Raw genomic sequence first — 16,685 nt, 5'->3', positions numbered from 1 at the left:
TTATGGCCCTGTGGGAATCTATTCGAACCTTCAGCAGCCCCTTCGTGCATTCCACGTATGTCCCGTGATCACATCTCGGGCAAGTGTATTTATATGCGACGCTGGACGAAAGCAGAGGACTGAGTCGGTCTTTGACTCTTAACAGAGATCCAATAGTTAAGGGATTTTTGGGGATAATTTTCAAGTCCACAGCCGGAAACCTTTTGAATAATGGATGTGTATGTTCTCCTGAAAGTATCATCATGCAAGAAAGGGAAACTTGCAAACATCTTCAGTCTCGGTACAGTAGATACAGGTTTTGAATGCACCATTTTTTTCATTAGCAGTTTGCTTAGAGATCTGGAAAAAAGTCGTGAAGGAAAACAATTATTATTAAAATATCTCACCAGAAAGGATTTTTCGTTGTGAAAGCTCATCCAGTTTGATAAGTGAGTCTAAGCTCTATGGAGGAGGGTTAAAATAGAGTTCCGTTTAAAATTAAAGAAACACGAACTATGAAAATTTATTCCCAAACCAGTAAATGTGTTTTTTCTATACACGCCTGTGTAAAAGCCTGAGACACCTCTGGAAACAACGTGTCGTCAACGAATCTCCGATAAAATAGGGGAAGGAACCTAATGGGACATTCATCCATTATACGCTCCTCCAGGGAGCACACATAAAGATGTTAGCAAAAATTGGACCCAATGGTGATCCCATGGCCATCCCTTCAGTCTGCTTATATAAAATGCCATTGAAGACAAAGGTTGTGTCCAGCACGGCCAGTTCTAAAAGTTGTTTAAAAAACGCTCTACTAAAATTATCAAAGATTGCATCTTGATCAGGAAAAAGTTTGTTTAATATTATATCAATAGTTTCTCCTACCGGGACGTTTGTAAACAAGGATTCGACGTCTAAGCTTACCATGTGTAAATCTGAGTCCTGCCTAAGAATGTCCTGTTTGAACTTGGTGGAATTGCACATCCATTATTCAAAAGAGGTTTCCGTCTGTGGACTTGAAAATTATCCCCAAAAATCCCTTAACTATTGGATCTCTGTTAAGAGTCAAAGACCGACTCAGTCCTCTGCTTTCGTCCAGCGTCGTATATAAATAAACTTGCCCGAGATGTGATCACGGGACATACGTGGAATGCACGAAGGGGCTGTTGAAGGTTCGAATAGATTCACACAGGGGCACAAGCAATAGAACAGGTAGTAGGTTATCTAATCTGGAACAATCTAATATACGTAATCATTCAAAAACATGCAAAACATATATTGACAGCAAGGATTTTTCTATCTTGGGCCAACTGCGGAACAACAACGACCTGACTATTTCAGAATCTATAATTATAAAAATGACTGTACCGTCGTTAAACACCCAAACGTCCTCTGTAGAATTGTTCATAGCGTAGTTTGGGCAGCTGGTTTGCCTCACTCTGTTTTACTATTTTTGCTAGTCTTACTCTTTCTTTAGTATAGGTAGGTGTTTCTAAGATTTTAGTGAAGTCCTGTACTCGTAATTTGTTTGCCTTTGAAGGTACCGTTGAATTTTAACTTTTAACTTTTTACTTTATTGAGAGCTGTTGCCATTACATTTTTACAATAAATTAAATCAAATTAAGTATTAATGTTGGCAAATTTTATATATTTGGAATTCGTCGCGAAGCGTCGGCATTGAAATAAACTGTTAAAAGAAGAGGATTCCTTTCCCTACTACTTCCTTCGTGACATATCTTCTTTGAGCTCCAGCTCCGGCCCACTTGTATATATATATATATATATATATATATATATATATATATATATATATATATATAAATATATATATATATATATATATATATGTATATATAAGAAAAAACAGAAGAAAAATTATTGAAATCAAAAGTGTATCTCAATATAGGAAACTAATTCCATTCCGCGACCTTGTTTTTGAGCTTGGGAAGTCCCCAGAACGAGGGTTGAACAATATAATGATTAAAAACAAGTGGGTAGCACTGTAATTGCTTACGTGCGAGGAATGTCGCATATATTTCTGAATACAGACAAGGGTAAACTCGTCTCTATGACGTGTGGACAGTGAAGTATGTTGATTGACGGGGAAATTGATATAAAAAAAGCTGCAATATGTGGGAAGTAGCTAATATTCTTCAAGGACGAAGTAGTTTTTCAGCTTAGAAAAGAAAAACATAAACAAGATTAAAAAAAAAACTACAAAGTCTTGGAAGTCATCTTGATAAATCACTTGTAAAAGCAGCTTTCCTGTTTAAAGGATAACAAAATTTGAAAAAAAAGGACTTGAGGACACACGACGAAATGAGGGCAATAAATTTCAATTGTCCATAATTTGCGACAGCTCGAAATGACGGTACTAGACGCCAGTCGGGAATTCACAATGATTCTTAAATGGAATCGTGCAGGAAAATGAAAACGGCGTTGGAATAGTTCTCGACAGGAGGAGGAGGAGGAGGAGGAGGGTCTTTTAGAATTAAAATGGACTCAGATAATGACTGATATTCCTGTGGTAATCAAGTGCTGAGTCTGTAAATAAGTTATAGACGAAAAGAGCATTTTGATGTTGCGGTAAGATGTAAATCATGGGACTTTTTTTTTATAAGTTAGGATGAATGAAAGCGCATGAATGTAGGATGAAGAATGTTGCATGAATTTAAGTTGAAAGATGCTGTATACATTTAGGAAGTCCAGAGATTTCGTCATGAAAATGAGGAATATTTCGACTTCAAGTGTTTAGAAGATTAATGCGAGTTGAAGAAGAAAGAGTTCCCGGCAAAAATGGAGGACAAAAATCTGTGTAAGTTATCTTCATAAACAAAGGAAAAAAAGGCAATTTGAGGAATTTCCTATCTTGCGTTCCGTGAATTTTTCAAAAATAAAACATAAACACACAGTGTCATATGGTATATATATATATATATATATAGATATATATATATATATATATAGATATATATATATATATATATATATATATGTATATGTGTGTGTGTGTGTGTGTGTGTGTGTGTGTGGCTGATTGTGTATGAACAGTTATAATGTCTCTCTCTCTTTCTCCTCTCTCTCTCTCTCTCTCTCTCTCTCTCTCTCTCTCTCTCTAAAAGCCGTATTATGCAGTTGTGTTCTCAGAAATAAATAAAGAAGATAAAGAGACACCCTTTTGAGGAATATATATCCCATCCCGGCGTGGAAATGCTCCCGTGGCCGAGATATGTTAAATGATTTCCTGGGGGAGTCGAGGCCACTTTCTAAGAAGGGCAAACTTGATATTCTGGGTGAAACGAATTTATGCAGCGCGGAAAGACCTGCTTGATATTCTCTCTCTCTCTCTCTCTCTCTCTCTCTCTCTCTCTCTCTCTCTCTCTCTCTTCGTGCGGGGGAAAGCAACCACGAAATATTTTCTCTCGAGATTTGAAGATAGTCGAGGTAACGGGTGCGTGTATTAGTAGAAGTAAATGGAAGAATAGGTAAATAGACGAATAACTGAATGATTACATAGATAGATAGATAGACAGATAGAGCAAACACCACACAAAATAATATCTCGAAGACGTCTGCTAAGTAAACGGTTCATGTATCAGGAGAATAAACGGATGGATAGATAGAAAAATAAATAGATGAATGAATAAGAAATAAATAAAGAAATAAATAAATAAATAAATATATAAACAAATGATAGAGGGATGAATATAGGAGCCTGTTCGAAGATTTTGGTAAAATTTACAGGGAGAGATAAAAGCCAATGTTCTTTTCTTAATCTTAAAATTCACACATACACACACTATTACTGTTCATCAACTGATACAGAATTAAATCATTATTTCCTATCTCGTTCTATTGCCATTTACCCGAGTGATAAAAGAAGAGTGATTCATAATTCTTTATAAAATTGTCTTCCATTCTGACACGCACGAAAACGCCCACGACGCCAGGTAAGCAAGGCAATAAATCAACGAAGCACGCAAAAATGTAAAGCATAAACAAGTCGGGAGTTCCTTCCACGTAAACTATAATTTTCTTTTTTTATTTTTTCTAAGAGTTGATTCCATGAAAGGGGGATAAGCTGTCATTTCGGTGTTTGCCGTCACAAGAAGAAGAAGAAAAAGGAGAAGAGATTTATATCACTCATTAGTCACGCCCCCTCGAAAAGCACCTGGGCTCATTAAAAGGGGGTTGAGCTGTCATTTCGGTGTTTGCCGTCACAAGAAGAAGAAGAAGAAGAAGAAGAAGAGGAAGAGATTTATATCAGTCATTAGCCACGCCCCACGATAAGTCCCTGGTCTCCTTAAAAGCTGTTTGCTCACCCGAGTTTACTGTCCCGATTGGGTGGGTCACTACGTTTGTACTCGTTACAGGATGTTGACGCTGCACTCTCTCTCTCTCTCTCTCTCTCTCTCTCTCTCTCTCTCTCCAGCAGGTGTTAAATATTTTGCATTTCCGGTCTTCAGCAGATTCTATGGGATGAAGCTGCAATTCCATGCTCTCTTTCGACCCACGGCAGTTGGGTAACCGAAGCACTTCCCCCTCTCCAGGTAATCGATCCCAGGTGAGAGGTAATAATACATATCACTCGTTGGCCGAGTCGATAACATCACTGAAGTCCTGATTTCTCCTCAGTCCGCTGGGCGCTAGTTCGAGCCCACGAGAGGGCGAAATTTTTATCAACTAAAAAATTCCCCTTCTGCTAACAGGGAGAGAGAGAGAGAGAGAGAGAGAGAGAGAGAGAGAGAGAGAGAATCTATTTATCATATCCCAAACGTCAAGAAAATTTTCACGCTTCAAATATTTCCCTTCTTCATTCGCTTCCGTCTTATGTAACCTCAAGACACTGAAATAATTTTGACATTAATACGTTCAACTTACGAAATTATCAATATCCCGTCGTAACAGCGACACCTGACGGAGACAGTCACTATCAAACATCGATTATATGGAGATTTATAGCCTCTCCTTTCTACAGACACCTTCAATATATCATTCCCACTTCAAAGGAGCCATTTACAAATTTTTTTTATCGTCTCATTATATATTTCATAGACACTTACGTATATCACTTCTTTATCAATTTTAGCTCCGTGAGCTGACGTTGGAATTCGTGGATGAATAAGTCACGCGCGCGCGCGCTCAATTCTGACAAGCTGTCAGATCTGTAAATATGAAATATAATCGTTTGGTCAATATTCTGTCAACGTCTTGTTTGTCACGTTATCTCAGTCTCAGGAAGATGAGCTAAATAAACAAATGGACGTACGCTAGTTTCTCTCTGTCTGTCTGTCTGTCTGTGTGTGTGTGTGTGTGTGTGTGTGTGTGTCTCTCTCTCTCTCAAAATATAAGTAATCAGTCCAATAAACACTCATTCCTCTCATTTTCCCAAATAATAATAATAATAATAATAATAATAATAATAATAATAATAATAATAATCAATAAATAATAATAATAATAATAAGGGAAGGAGGCCTCTCTGAGGGCAGTAGCATTGAATACAATAGCTTGTTTCAACGGCGTTTAATTTATATAGCAATCTTCTCAATTCTTCTTATGATCTTCTTCTCGTCAGCAGTAGCTGTGTATTAAGTTTCCTAAGGACATGTAAAGATTTTCATTTGTCTTAGGTTTATTCCTCTAACGTGTCGACAGCGCACAGGCAGTCATCTATGAGAGTATACAGTAAAGTGAATTAAGATACGTTTTACAAGTATTTATAACATGCAAGGTCGTGTACAATCGGTGGGCGGGTCGATGAGCAGGGATTTTAATTGGCCGTTGGATGGTAACGAAATCTTTCCCTGAGGCGATGAGACCTGCGAAGTCTGGCCGGAGTTATTAGCGTGGGTTGGGTGTTGGTTTGGGGTACCTACCTCTTGGGCGGCAGGTACTGCTGCATTCTGTACAGATGACACATCTTCCGCTCGTTCTCTCTCCTGCTTTCTTTATTTTTTTCCTTCTTCTTTCTCTGTCTCTCAGTTTCTTTCTTTCTCTCTCTGCAAATTCCTCTCTCTCTCCCTCTCTTTCTCGTTCGCTTATTCTTATTCTCTCTCTTTCTCTCTCTGCTTGTTCCTCTCTCTCTCCTTTCTCTTTCTCTCTCTGCTGTTCCTCTCTCTCTCTTTCTCTTTCTCTCTCTGTTTGTTCCTCTCTCTCTCTTTCTCTATCTCTCGTCTCTTTCTCTCTCCCTCTCTCTCTGTCTCTCCCCCTCGATCTCTCCTCTCTCTCTCGTGGCGGTATACGGAGTCGGATGGTTTCTTGTGTTATTTCTTCTTATGATGGTAGGAAGAAATTCTGTTTCTTTTACCGTGTTGATAGTCGGCTTTTTCTCTAATATGTGTAATGCCTCAAGGTAACGTAGGCGTTTCCGGTCAGGTGCTTGGTCAATAATTTTTATGTTCGTTATAAGTTCAGCTCTTTCTGGTCTCCTGTTATGTTGTTCCCTGTAGTGATTGAAAATGGCCCCTTCTTGAAGGTGGCAGGAAAGTCGCTTGGAGAGTCTGGTGGTGGTCATCCCGATATAAGAATGGCGGCATCCATCCACCGAGCATGTGAATTCGTAGATGACACCCCTTCTTCTCTTTCAAAGACGTTTTCTGGGCGCTGGGGTTGTTTTTAAGAAGCAGCTGGCTGGTTTTCATGCTTTTGTAATAAATTATGAGGCTAATTTTATCACTTTCTGTAGTGGGGGAGACATTTTCGCTGATTATTTACCTATAGCCTTTTTCGTCTTCCAAATATTTTTGTGGTGCATATGATTTTTTTTATAAAATAAAATCTTTTATAGCTCCACTCTGGTTGTTAGTTTCGGTCGTTCTTCCTGGTGCCAAACGAGGGACTCCATAAATAAATGGCACCAGGAAAGAACGACCGAAACTAACAACCAGAGTGGAGCTATAAAGATATTTTATAAAAATCATATGCACCACAAATATTTGGAAGACGAAAAGGCTATAAGGAAAATAATCAGCGAAAATGTCTCCCCCACTACAGAAAGTGATAAAATTAGCCTCATAATTTATTACAAAAACATGAAAACCAGCCAGCTGCTTCTTAAAAACAACCCAGCGCCCCAGAAACGTCTTTGAAGAGAAGGGGTGTCATCTACGAATTCACATGCTCGTGGATGGATGCCGCCATTCTTATATCGGGATGACCACCACCAGACTCTCCAAGCGACTTTCCTGCCACCTTCAAGAAGGGGCCATTTTCAATCACTACAGGGAACAACATAACAGGAGACCAGAAAGAGCTGAACTTATAACGAACATAAAAATTATTGACCAAGCACCTGACCGGAAACGCCTACGTTACCTTGAGGCATTACACATATTAGAGAAAAAGCCGACTATCAACACGGTAAAAGAAACAGAATTTCTTCCTACCATCATAAGAAGAAATAACACAAGAAACCATCCGACTCCCGTATACCGCCACGAGAGAGAGAGGAGAGATCGAGGGGGGAGAGACAGAGAGAGAGAGGGAGAGAGAGAGAGAGAGAGATAGAGAGAGAGAGAGGAACAAACAGAGAGAGAAAAGAGAGAGAGAGAGAGGAACAAGCAGAGAGAGAAAGAGAAGAAAGAGAGAGAGAGGAACAAGCAGAGAGAAAGAGAGAGAATAAGAATAAGCGAACGAGAAAGAGAGGGAGAGAGAGAGAGGAATTGGCAGAGAGAAAAGAAAGAAACTTAGAGACAGAGAAAGAGAGGAAGAAGCAGAGAGAGAACGAGCGGAAGATGTGTCATCTGTACAGAATGCAGCAGTACCTGCCGCCCAAGAGGTAGGTACCCCAACCAACACCCAACCCACGCTAATAACTCCGGCCAGACTTCGCAGGTCTCATCGCCTCAGGAAGATTTCGTTACCATCCAACGGCCAATTAAAATCCCGGCTCATCGACCCGCCCACCGATTGTACACGACCTTGCATGTTATAAATACTTGTAAAACGTTATCTTAATTCACTTTACTGTATACTCTCATAGATGACTGACCGTGTGCGCCTGTCGACACGTTAGAGTAATCAAACCTAAGACAAATGAAAAATCTTTACATGTCCTTAGGAAACTTAATACACCAGCTACATGCTGACGAGAAGAAGATCATAAGAAGAATTGAGAAGATTCTATATAAATTAAACGCCGTTGAAACAGCTATTATAATAATAATAATAATAATAATAATAATAAAATAATAATAATAATAATAATATCCCTATCCAAATAATAATAATAAAAGCAAAAAATAATAATTTTACGTAATAGTAATAATAATAATGATATTAATTGTTTACCTACCAAAATAATAATAATTGGAATCTTGAACTGTCTGTCTGTGCGTCCTTGACTGTCCAGTAAAATCGCTGGATACCATTAGTTGTTTGTTAACTTTATAAAATAGTGAAAAGAATTACATCTAGAAACGAGAGAGAGAGAGAGAGAGAGAGAGAGAGAGAGAGAGAGAGAGAGAGAGAGAGAGAGAGACGAGGCTTAATGGCATTTTCAATAATTTGGAGGTATCTTAGATGTTAACATTTCTTATCAATTAACATCACGGAAAAGCAATCAAAGTTATCAGCGAGTGTTTTGCCATAATCTAAGTTCCTCATTAACTTATACAGGTTTTCAAAATGTCTTGGTTCTTTGCATTTCGTATGCATATGACCCCCACTGTAACGGAGACATTTCATTGTCCTTTTTGTTCTTGGTTCTCGGCTCGATGCTAAATTAACGCAAAAAGTTATCGCAAGGAACCGACAGTTTTTATTTTTTTATACATTTGCATAATTTTGACAACCATCATCATACCTATTCACCCTCACATCTCCCATCGACGCCATTACCGTATGCATTTTTGCCTTGAATCTTCTTGCGTAGACAGTCTTCGCTGGTATTGAAAGAGAAATAAATAGAATACAATAAAATAAAATAAAAGACGCACCTGACAGAACTGGCTCTAATTCGAGGCTTCGTTCCGAGGCAGATTTGTCTTCATGAGTGAATAGCGAAGCCGTCTCTTTAACGAAGATCTACGGCGATTCCCCCGGTGCAGCAGCGAACGGGGTGGAGCTTATGGAACGCACGAAATAAGAAGAAGAAGAAGGAGAAGATGAAGAAGAAGAAGAAAAAGAAGAAGGAAAAAAAGAGGACTAAGAAAAACAAAAGGGCGAAGAGGAAGAAGAAGAAGAAAGCAAAAAAGTGGACTAAGGAGAGACAAAAGGGCGAAGAGGAATACGAAGGAAAGGAGGAAGAAGGCAAAATAGAGATAGAGAGAGAGGAGAGAGAGAGAGAGAGAGAGAGAGAGAGAGAGAGAGACTCAAAATCGACTAGCCATCGGCCACAAACTTTTTTTTTTTCCTTTTGAGGAAGTTCAGCTGCGGAGTTTGGTATTTACACTTAGCTGGATGGGCGGTTTTGAGTTTGGGGAGAGGGCGCGGGATGTGAGAGGGTGAGGGGGGGGGGGGGGGGAGGGGGGGGAGGGGGGGGAGGAGGGAGAATTAAACCGCTATACATTTTGAATTCCTTTTTTCCAAATTTCGACTTTTTTCTTGAATTTTACAAGATTTAAAAGTTGAAACACCTCTACCTGCCTTTTCAAGAACTCTATATTATTCCTCTTGTCTCTATTTCTCTCTTGCCCGGGTGCAAAAAACCTCACTGGCATAAGGCCACCTCAGTTCTTAACCAAACATCTTACTAAGCACATCACGCTTTATCAAACGTGGCGTTCCAATCCCGTAGACTATCTTTAAAAACTCTCATTTCTCATGATTTGTCAAAGTAATTAATAGTGGAATCAAGATGATGCAACTGTTTATAGACCTTATGGCATGACCTAATCTCCTGTTTTGCCTAAATAAATGTTGTTCGACGTTTAAATATCACACCTATCACTCACAACCATTTCCACATTCATCAAAGCAAAAAACAAACACTTATTTATCAGCGTTGTTTAATATAAAAGAGAAGTATCAATTTCAGATTCACTCAGCATTCCTTTCAAGCCAGTCTCTAGAGACCTTGAGCGACAGTCATGAAACTTGTAGTACCTGGAATGCAGTTCCTGACGTCCCAACTAATCATCACAAGTAAGTCGTTTCGTGGATCGGATACGATTACACTTGGAATTTTTCATTGAAGTGGTATTTAAGTAGTTGTATTGTGTTAGTTAATACGTCGTTCACTCACGTACGTTCCTTTGCAGTTAATATTTATTATTGTTTATAATATAATCCTATAATCCATACATCAAGTATTCTATAATCAGTTATACTATAATCCTAAAATCTCACAGAAAAATAAAGAATAAATTAATTAGATCCATACTACCCATAAAAAAATGACGTTTACTACCCACATTATAAAATCACCATCTCCTCCATTGTCAGCCTCAATGAGATGAAAATAAACAAACAAACAATTAACTTAAACAATTGTAGTAAATAATTAAGCGCAACTAAGCCTGTATCACCTCACAGGCCTATACACAGTAGCCGTATCAAACGCGTATGAGCCCACGGGGATACGTGACCCTCCAAGCCAGCCAGGGAGTGGCGCGTCCGATACGGGGACGAGTCGTCGCGTCGTCCCTTGTTCGTACGAGGTCGTCCTGAGCGACGACCTGACCCATGCGGCAGTGGAGGTCGTTCAGTCGCTGTCGCTCCGCGAGTTCTATGTCGTCTTCGAGGATAGAATAGGTAAGAGGAGACTCACACCCGGGTCGAACCCAGGCCTTGCAGACGTTAGGTTGGCATGGGACCACGGGTTCGATCTCCACGTGTGTTAGATATGTAAGTTTATTTACTGAAGCATGATTTGTAAAACAAGGCTAGGTTATGTTCATATCACGTGTGTCAAATAAAGGTCAATTCATAACTCGCATTGGGATCGAACCCAGGTGTCCCAGATGAAACGTAGGTGTGGGTCAATTGGTGGACCCCTTTCCATTCATTTGAAAATCACAGGTTCGATCCCAATGTGGGTTAGGGACTTTTCAAAGATTTGCATGCGTCGCTGAGGAGTTTGTGAAGTTAGGCTAGGTGTGGGTCGGTTGGTAGCACCCTTGCCTTCCGTTTGAAAGCCGCGGGTTCGATCTCCATGTGGGATAGAGATTTTATAAGATTCACTTGCATCACGTAAGAATCTATGAAGCCAGGTTAGGTTATGTTTACATCAAATGTCTATCGCTGTCAGGACATCAAACATATATGAAAGATATCGTATTTGTCGGCGTACGTTTGCTGACAGTCTTCCTCATTTAATCGCACGTACGCCCGCACGCCCATTTTGAAATACGGCCCCCTAATCTTCAGCTTTCCCATTTCCCGTTCCAAGACGCGTGCCTCCTGCGAGGACTGTGGAACAAGGGACTGGGACTGAAAACAGTGACTGTGTCCCACTGGTGGAACGTCGTGGGGAAGATTTCCTATCAGCAAGCGACGCAGCACCTGCTAATTGGCTCTCTAACCTGGATTACCGAGACCCTTGTCAAGGTGAGGATTGAGATTATGTGTTGTGGCACTGGGTCTGATTGGCACTGAGTGGCACTGGGAATGCCGTGTTTAGGTCTAAATTCACTATATATGTAGCTCTAGCTAGCTGTCTGTTTGGGTATACGTATGTATAATGGCGAGGTATTCCTCGCGTGTTTTATCTGTTCTCAAAGCGTTAAGGCAGTAGGGGGTGGCAATCGTTTGTCCTAAAAGGGTGTATGACAAAACGTTAAGTATATCATAGTTTTACCAGACCACTGAGCTTATTAACAGCTTTCCTAGGGTTGCTGGCCTGAAGGATTTAGGATATTTTGACGTGGCTAGGAACCAATTGGTTACCTAACAACGGGACCTACAGCTTATAGTGGGACCCGAACCCCATTATATCGAGAAATGACAAACTGTAATATATAGTATATTATATATATATATATATATATATATATATATATATATATATATATATATATATATATATATATATATATATATATATATATATATATATATAATATATAGGTATATATATATATATATATATATATATATATATATATATATATATATATATATATATATATATGTGGTGTGTGTGTGTGTGTGTGTGTGTGTGTACTAATCAACACACGAAAACGTGTTCTGAGGGAATAAATTTTTAGCCCACGTCTGGATCGGAACCCAGGCCTCTCAATTGAAAAGCAAGGGCGCTGTGGACTGTGTGGGTCAGTTGGTAGCGCACTTGCCTTTCGCATGAGAGATCTGGGTTCGTGCCCCATGTGAGTAATAAATGTTTTACATATATAAATACACACACATACACACACACACACATATATATATATATATATATATATATATATATATATATATATATATATATATATATAATACACACTCAAAAAATGGCACTGCAGAGAGAGTTATCCATCTGTTTCTCGACAAGTTTTGTAGGATGCGGCTCCTACCCTCATGACCATCTCCATATTGGACATATGCCTCACTAGAGTCGACTAACTTCCACGTGCATACATTACATCATCGTCTGAGAATTAAAACAAGGTTCTTTCCCCTCCTAGGCGAGTGTCCAAACTATTGGCTTTCTAAGCTCTCTCTCTCTCTCTCTCTCTCTCTCTCTCTCTCTCTCTCTCTCTCTCTCTCTCTTCGCCTTTTCTTCTTCTTCTTCACCTTCTAGGAATCCAAAACTCCTCTCTCTCTCTCTCATTCGCCTTTTCTTCTTCTTCTTCTTCACCTTCTAGGAATCCTAAACTCGCCTCTCTCTCTCTCTCTCTCTCTCTCTCTCTCTCTCATCTCTGGTCTAAAAAAAACCTCTTCTTTTCACCTTCTAGGAATCTAAACTCTCTCTCTCTCTCTCTCTCTCTCGTCTCTCTCTCTCTTTTCTCTTCTTCTTCACTAGGAATCCTAAAGGAAATCCTAAACTCGCTCTCTCTCTCTCTCTCTCTCTCTCTCTCTCTCTCTCTCATTGATTAGGACATCGAGCACATCATTCTTCTCAAAGACCCCCATCCATAAAAGCACGACAAGGAACAGCGGACACTCGCTGACGTAATTGCACACTGAAGTTGTGAGTTAATTACAACCCTGTATAATTTGACGCGAAATATGGACCGAGGTACAAAAACAAGATAACGAGGGACGTAATGCCACGCTAAAAAAAAAAAAAAAAAAAAAAAAAACTTATTCAAAGGGCGGCGGTGTTTTCGCGCGCAAATTTATAGTCTGGCGTTTGAGTGATGGCGGGAAAATGTAATCATTTTATTTTTTCTTTTTTACCCGTAAATCTTATTCCCGAGTGTTATTCAACTTTAAGCGAATATGCAGACGCTTTTCTTCCCAACACCCCCCTCCCGCCTCGGTAATTGGAAGTCGTTATCTTCATTACGTTTATAGGACGAATTTCTCGTACGAAGGTTTTTAAACAAGTGATTAAGGGAAATACCAGCAGCACCATCAGAGCGGAAGTGATTAGTGATAATTGCTCCGAATCATATTCGCGGGTTGTTTTCACACTTTCGCGGCTTTTTTTTTTTGCACTATTTTCTTGATGAGGAACAGTAAACAATTATGATAAACGATAAAAAAGCAGACATCAATCAAATACAACAGGAACAAAGCAACGCACAAGGCTCTGCGATGATGTGATTATGAATGCATCAATGAATATTTGCATAAACTGCTAACTAAAAAAATGTAAACAATTATGAAAAACAATAAACAATTATACATCAATCACAGGCAGCTAAAGAAAAATAAGCAAAAGACAAGGCTCTTTAATTAGAGATTCATCCATAATTATTTGGACGAGAAGTTAATTACACAGTGGAATGTTGACATACTCGTCGTGTCTTCCCTTGCTACGCTGTCAATAAAATCTCGGGTTAATATTTTCTCTTTAATGATGTCAAATCCTTACACAGGCGAGAGGGCTCTTCGATACGGGCCGTCTGTCTTCTCTGGTGAGTATGAGGACTTTTTTGTCTAGAGGGCTGCAAATTGGTACGTTGATCATCCACCCTCCAATCATCAAACATACTAAATTGCAGCCCTCTAGCCTCAGTAGTTTTGATTTTAATGATAGTTAAGTTAGCCTTTATCATGCTTCTGGCAACGTTATAGGCCAGGCCACCAACGGGCCGTGATTAAAGTTTCACGGGTCGCTGCTCATGTAGCATTATACCAAGACCACCGATAGATAGATCTATTTTCGTTGGACTTGATTATGCATTTTCTATTCGTTTATTTATGATTAGATTCTTATGTTGTATTTGAGATAAAAAAAAAAAAGAAAGTGTTGCGATAATTATATAAAAATAATATATCCAAATATATGAGATACTTACGATTCTTAATTATCTATCGTGATGAAGGCGTTCTTTTAATAATCCATAATTTCATTCCATGAAATATTTTTGTTCCAGTTTTCTATTTCCTCATCCTTCTTTTTATTCCTTTGAGTCTGCTTCCCCCAGTCCTTTTCTCTTCGCCATTTTCATTATACCTTTTCATCGGGTACATCTTATCGTGTTTCCCTTGTTTCCTCATCTTTTGTGTCGTCTCTCTCCCCCTTTCTGTTAGGTCGTCTCTCTCTAGGCTTCACTTTTCATCCTCTTCCGTCCCAATTCTCTCCTCTTTCTTTATTATCCCGTTTTCTCTATCTTTATCTCCATCCCTTCTCTATAACTTTTTCCACCTTTTCCTCTGTCCACCTTTCTCTATCTTTATCTCTATCCCTTCTCTATACCCTTTTCCTCTGTCTCCCTATCTCTATCTTTATCTTCCTTCCTTCTCTATAACCTTTTTCTATATCCCTTTTCTCTATTTTTATCTCTCTCCCCCTTCTCTATAACCTTTTCCTGTGTCCCCCTTTCTCGGTCTTTATCTCCATCCCTTCTCTGTAACCTTTTTCTATATCCCTTTTCTCTATCTATATCTACATCCCTTCTATCCGTCTCTGTAACCTTTTCCTCTATCCCCCTTTCTCTATTTTTATCTCCATCCCTTCTCTATAGCCTTTTCCTCTGGCCCCCTTTCTCTATCCTTATCTCCTTCCCTTCTCTCCGTCTCCTTAACCTTTACCTCTATCCCCTTTTCTCTGTCTATATCTACATCCCTTCTCTCCGTCTCTGTTACCTTTTCCTCTGTTCCCCTTTCTCTATCTTTATCTCCATCTCTTCTCCCCTTCTCTATAACCTATTCCTCCATCCCCTTTCCTCCCATTCCATTCAGATAACACGAACAAACTATCAAAACGCCAGATCTTCGTCCCACAGAGGACGCAGTGGCTCTGGGTTGTCACGGGAACAGATCGAGAGATTCCGACGGGAATTCCGGCGGGAATATCAACCCCGGATCCCCCCACACCATCACGTCTTCCTCCGAGGGTGGGAGGGCCCTCCACCAACGCCTCTGGAACCTCGTTCCAGTCCGCCTCTTTCCAGCGGGTTGCCGAAGAGATCACGGCCGTCCTCGGGGACGTGTTCAACGGGGTCGTTCTCGTCGAGGAGAGGAGGCGGAAAACTGTTAGCGAGACTGCTACTTCATCTTCTTCGTCTCTCTCTCTTCTCTCTCTCTCTCTCTTGTCCTTGCTATTTTGATGGGTGGCAAAGCGAAACAAAATTCACTTGGTATTTTAAATTCTACGTATGTAGGCAAATGCATAAACAAAACAATGACGGATGTAATTTAAGCGGTAAAATATATTGGAATTCACATACAATCGAATTTACGACCGAGTAAATCCTTGCGGCCATATTCAAATGTGCATCTGTCTTACAATGCATTAAATAGATGCAATTAAAGTGATGCAACTATAAACTCTCTTTAACAAACTTCAAATAAAATGTAAGAAATAAAATCAAAAGATTACAGCAACCAGGATTCCTCTCATAAAAAAAAAAATTGCATAAAAAAAACGAATTCTCTCAACAAGGACATTTCTCTTTTGGAAATCTCAAAATGAAACATGAACAAAACGAAAAACAAACCATTTGAACAACGAAGATAAAAAAAAAAAAATAAAAGATTGCATGAAAAAAGATTGCATGAAAAAACGAATTCTTTCAACAAGGATATTTCTGTTTATAAAATTTCATGAACAAACGAAACAAACCATTGAACAACGATGAAAAAAATAAAATAAAAGATTGCATAAAAAAGATTTCATAAGATTGAAAAAAAAGATTGCATAAAAAATTGCATAAAAATAAAGATTGCATAAAAAGAAGATTGCATAAAAAAGATTGCATAAAAAGAAAAAAAGATTGCATAAAATAAAAGATTGCATAAAAAAGATTGCATACAAATATTGCATAAAAAAGAAAGATTGCATAAAAAAGATTGCATGAAAAAAAGATTGCATGAAAAACAGACGAATTCTCTCATCTCTTCCATACCTGGACAGATGGGTGGCAGTTGGCGCCGTCGATTTGGCAGACCCCAGCTGGCGCCGGATTTCTCTTGCTGCCATCTGGGCCGCCGGGGCCCGGGCCGGAAGCGAGCCGAGGACGTCCAGGGCCCTGTGGCCGGAACCGGTGTTCGATTTCCAGGGGCAGGAAGTCAGGATCTCCTGTCTCCAGGTTGAGTATTGTGTCGGGTCAACAACACTAGAGGTCTCTGGAAGAGAGATTGGTCTGTATATCTATCACCTGTTTATACATATACACATACACATTACTTCCCTTAATATGTAGTTCGCTCTA

General features: G+C 39.3%; 1 protein-coding gene across 1 annotated transcript in view; it reads left to right on the top strand.

Moving 5' to 3' along the window:
* The first annotated feature begins 10,010 nt into the window (after positions 1–10,010).
* LOC135200638 (uncharacterized) overlaps positions 10,011–16,685 on the top strand; it is a 56,343-nt gene continuing 49,668 nt past the window's right edge. The window contains 5 exon segments of the mRNA XM_064229247.1: positions 10,011–10,065; positions 10,456–10,674; positions 11,312–11,469; positions 15,243–15,535; positions 16,388–16,567. Coding sequence (XP_064085317.1) covers positions 10,011–10,065; positions 10,456–10,674; positions 11,312–11,469; positions 15,243–15,535; positions 16,388–16,567 — 905 coding nt within the window.

Source organism: Macrobrachium nipponense, chromosome 27 (assembly GCF_015104395.2).
Source record: "Macrobrachium nipponense isolate FS-2020 chromosome 27, ASM1510439v2, whole genome shotgun sequence".
NCBI classification, from domain to species: domain Eukaryota; kingdom Metazoa; phylum Arthropoda; class Malacostraca; order Decapoda; family Palaemonidae; genus Macrobrachium; species Macrobrachium nipponense.
This window is presented reverse-complemented; position numbering and strand designations above follow the sequence as displayed.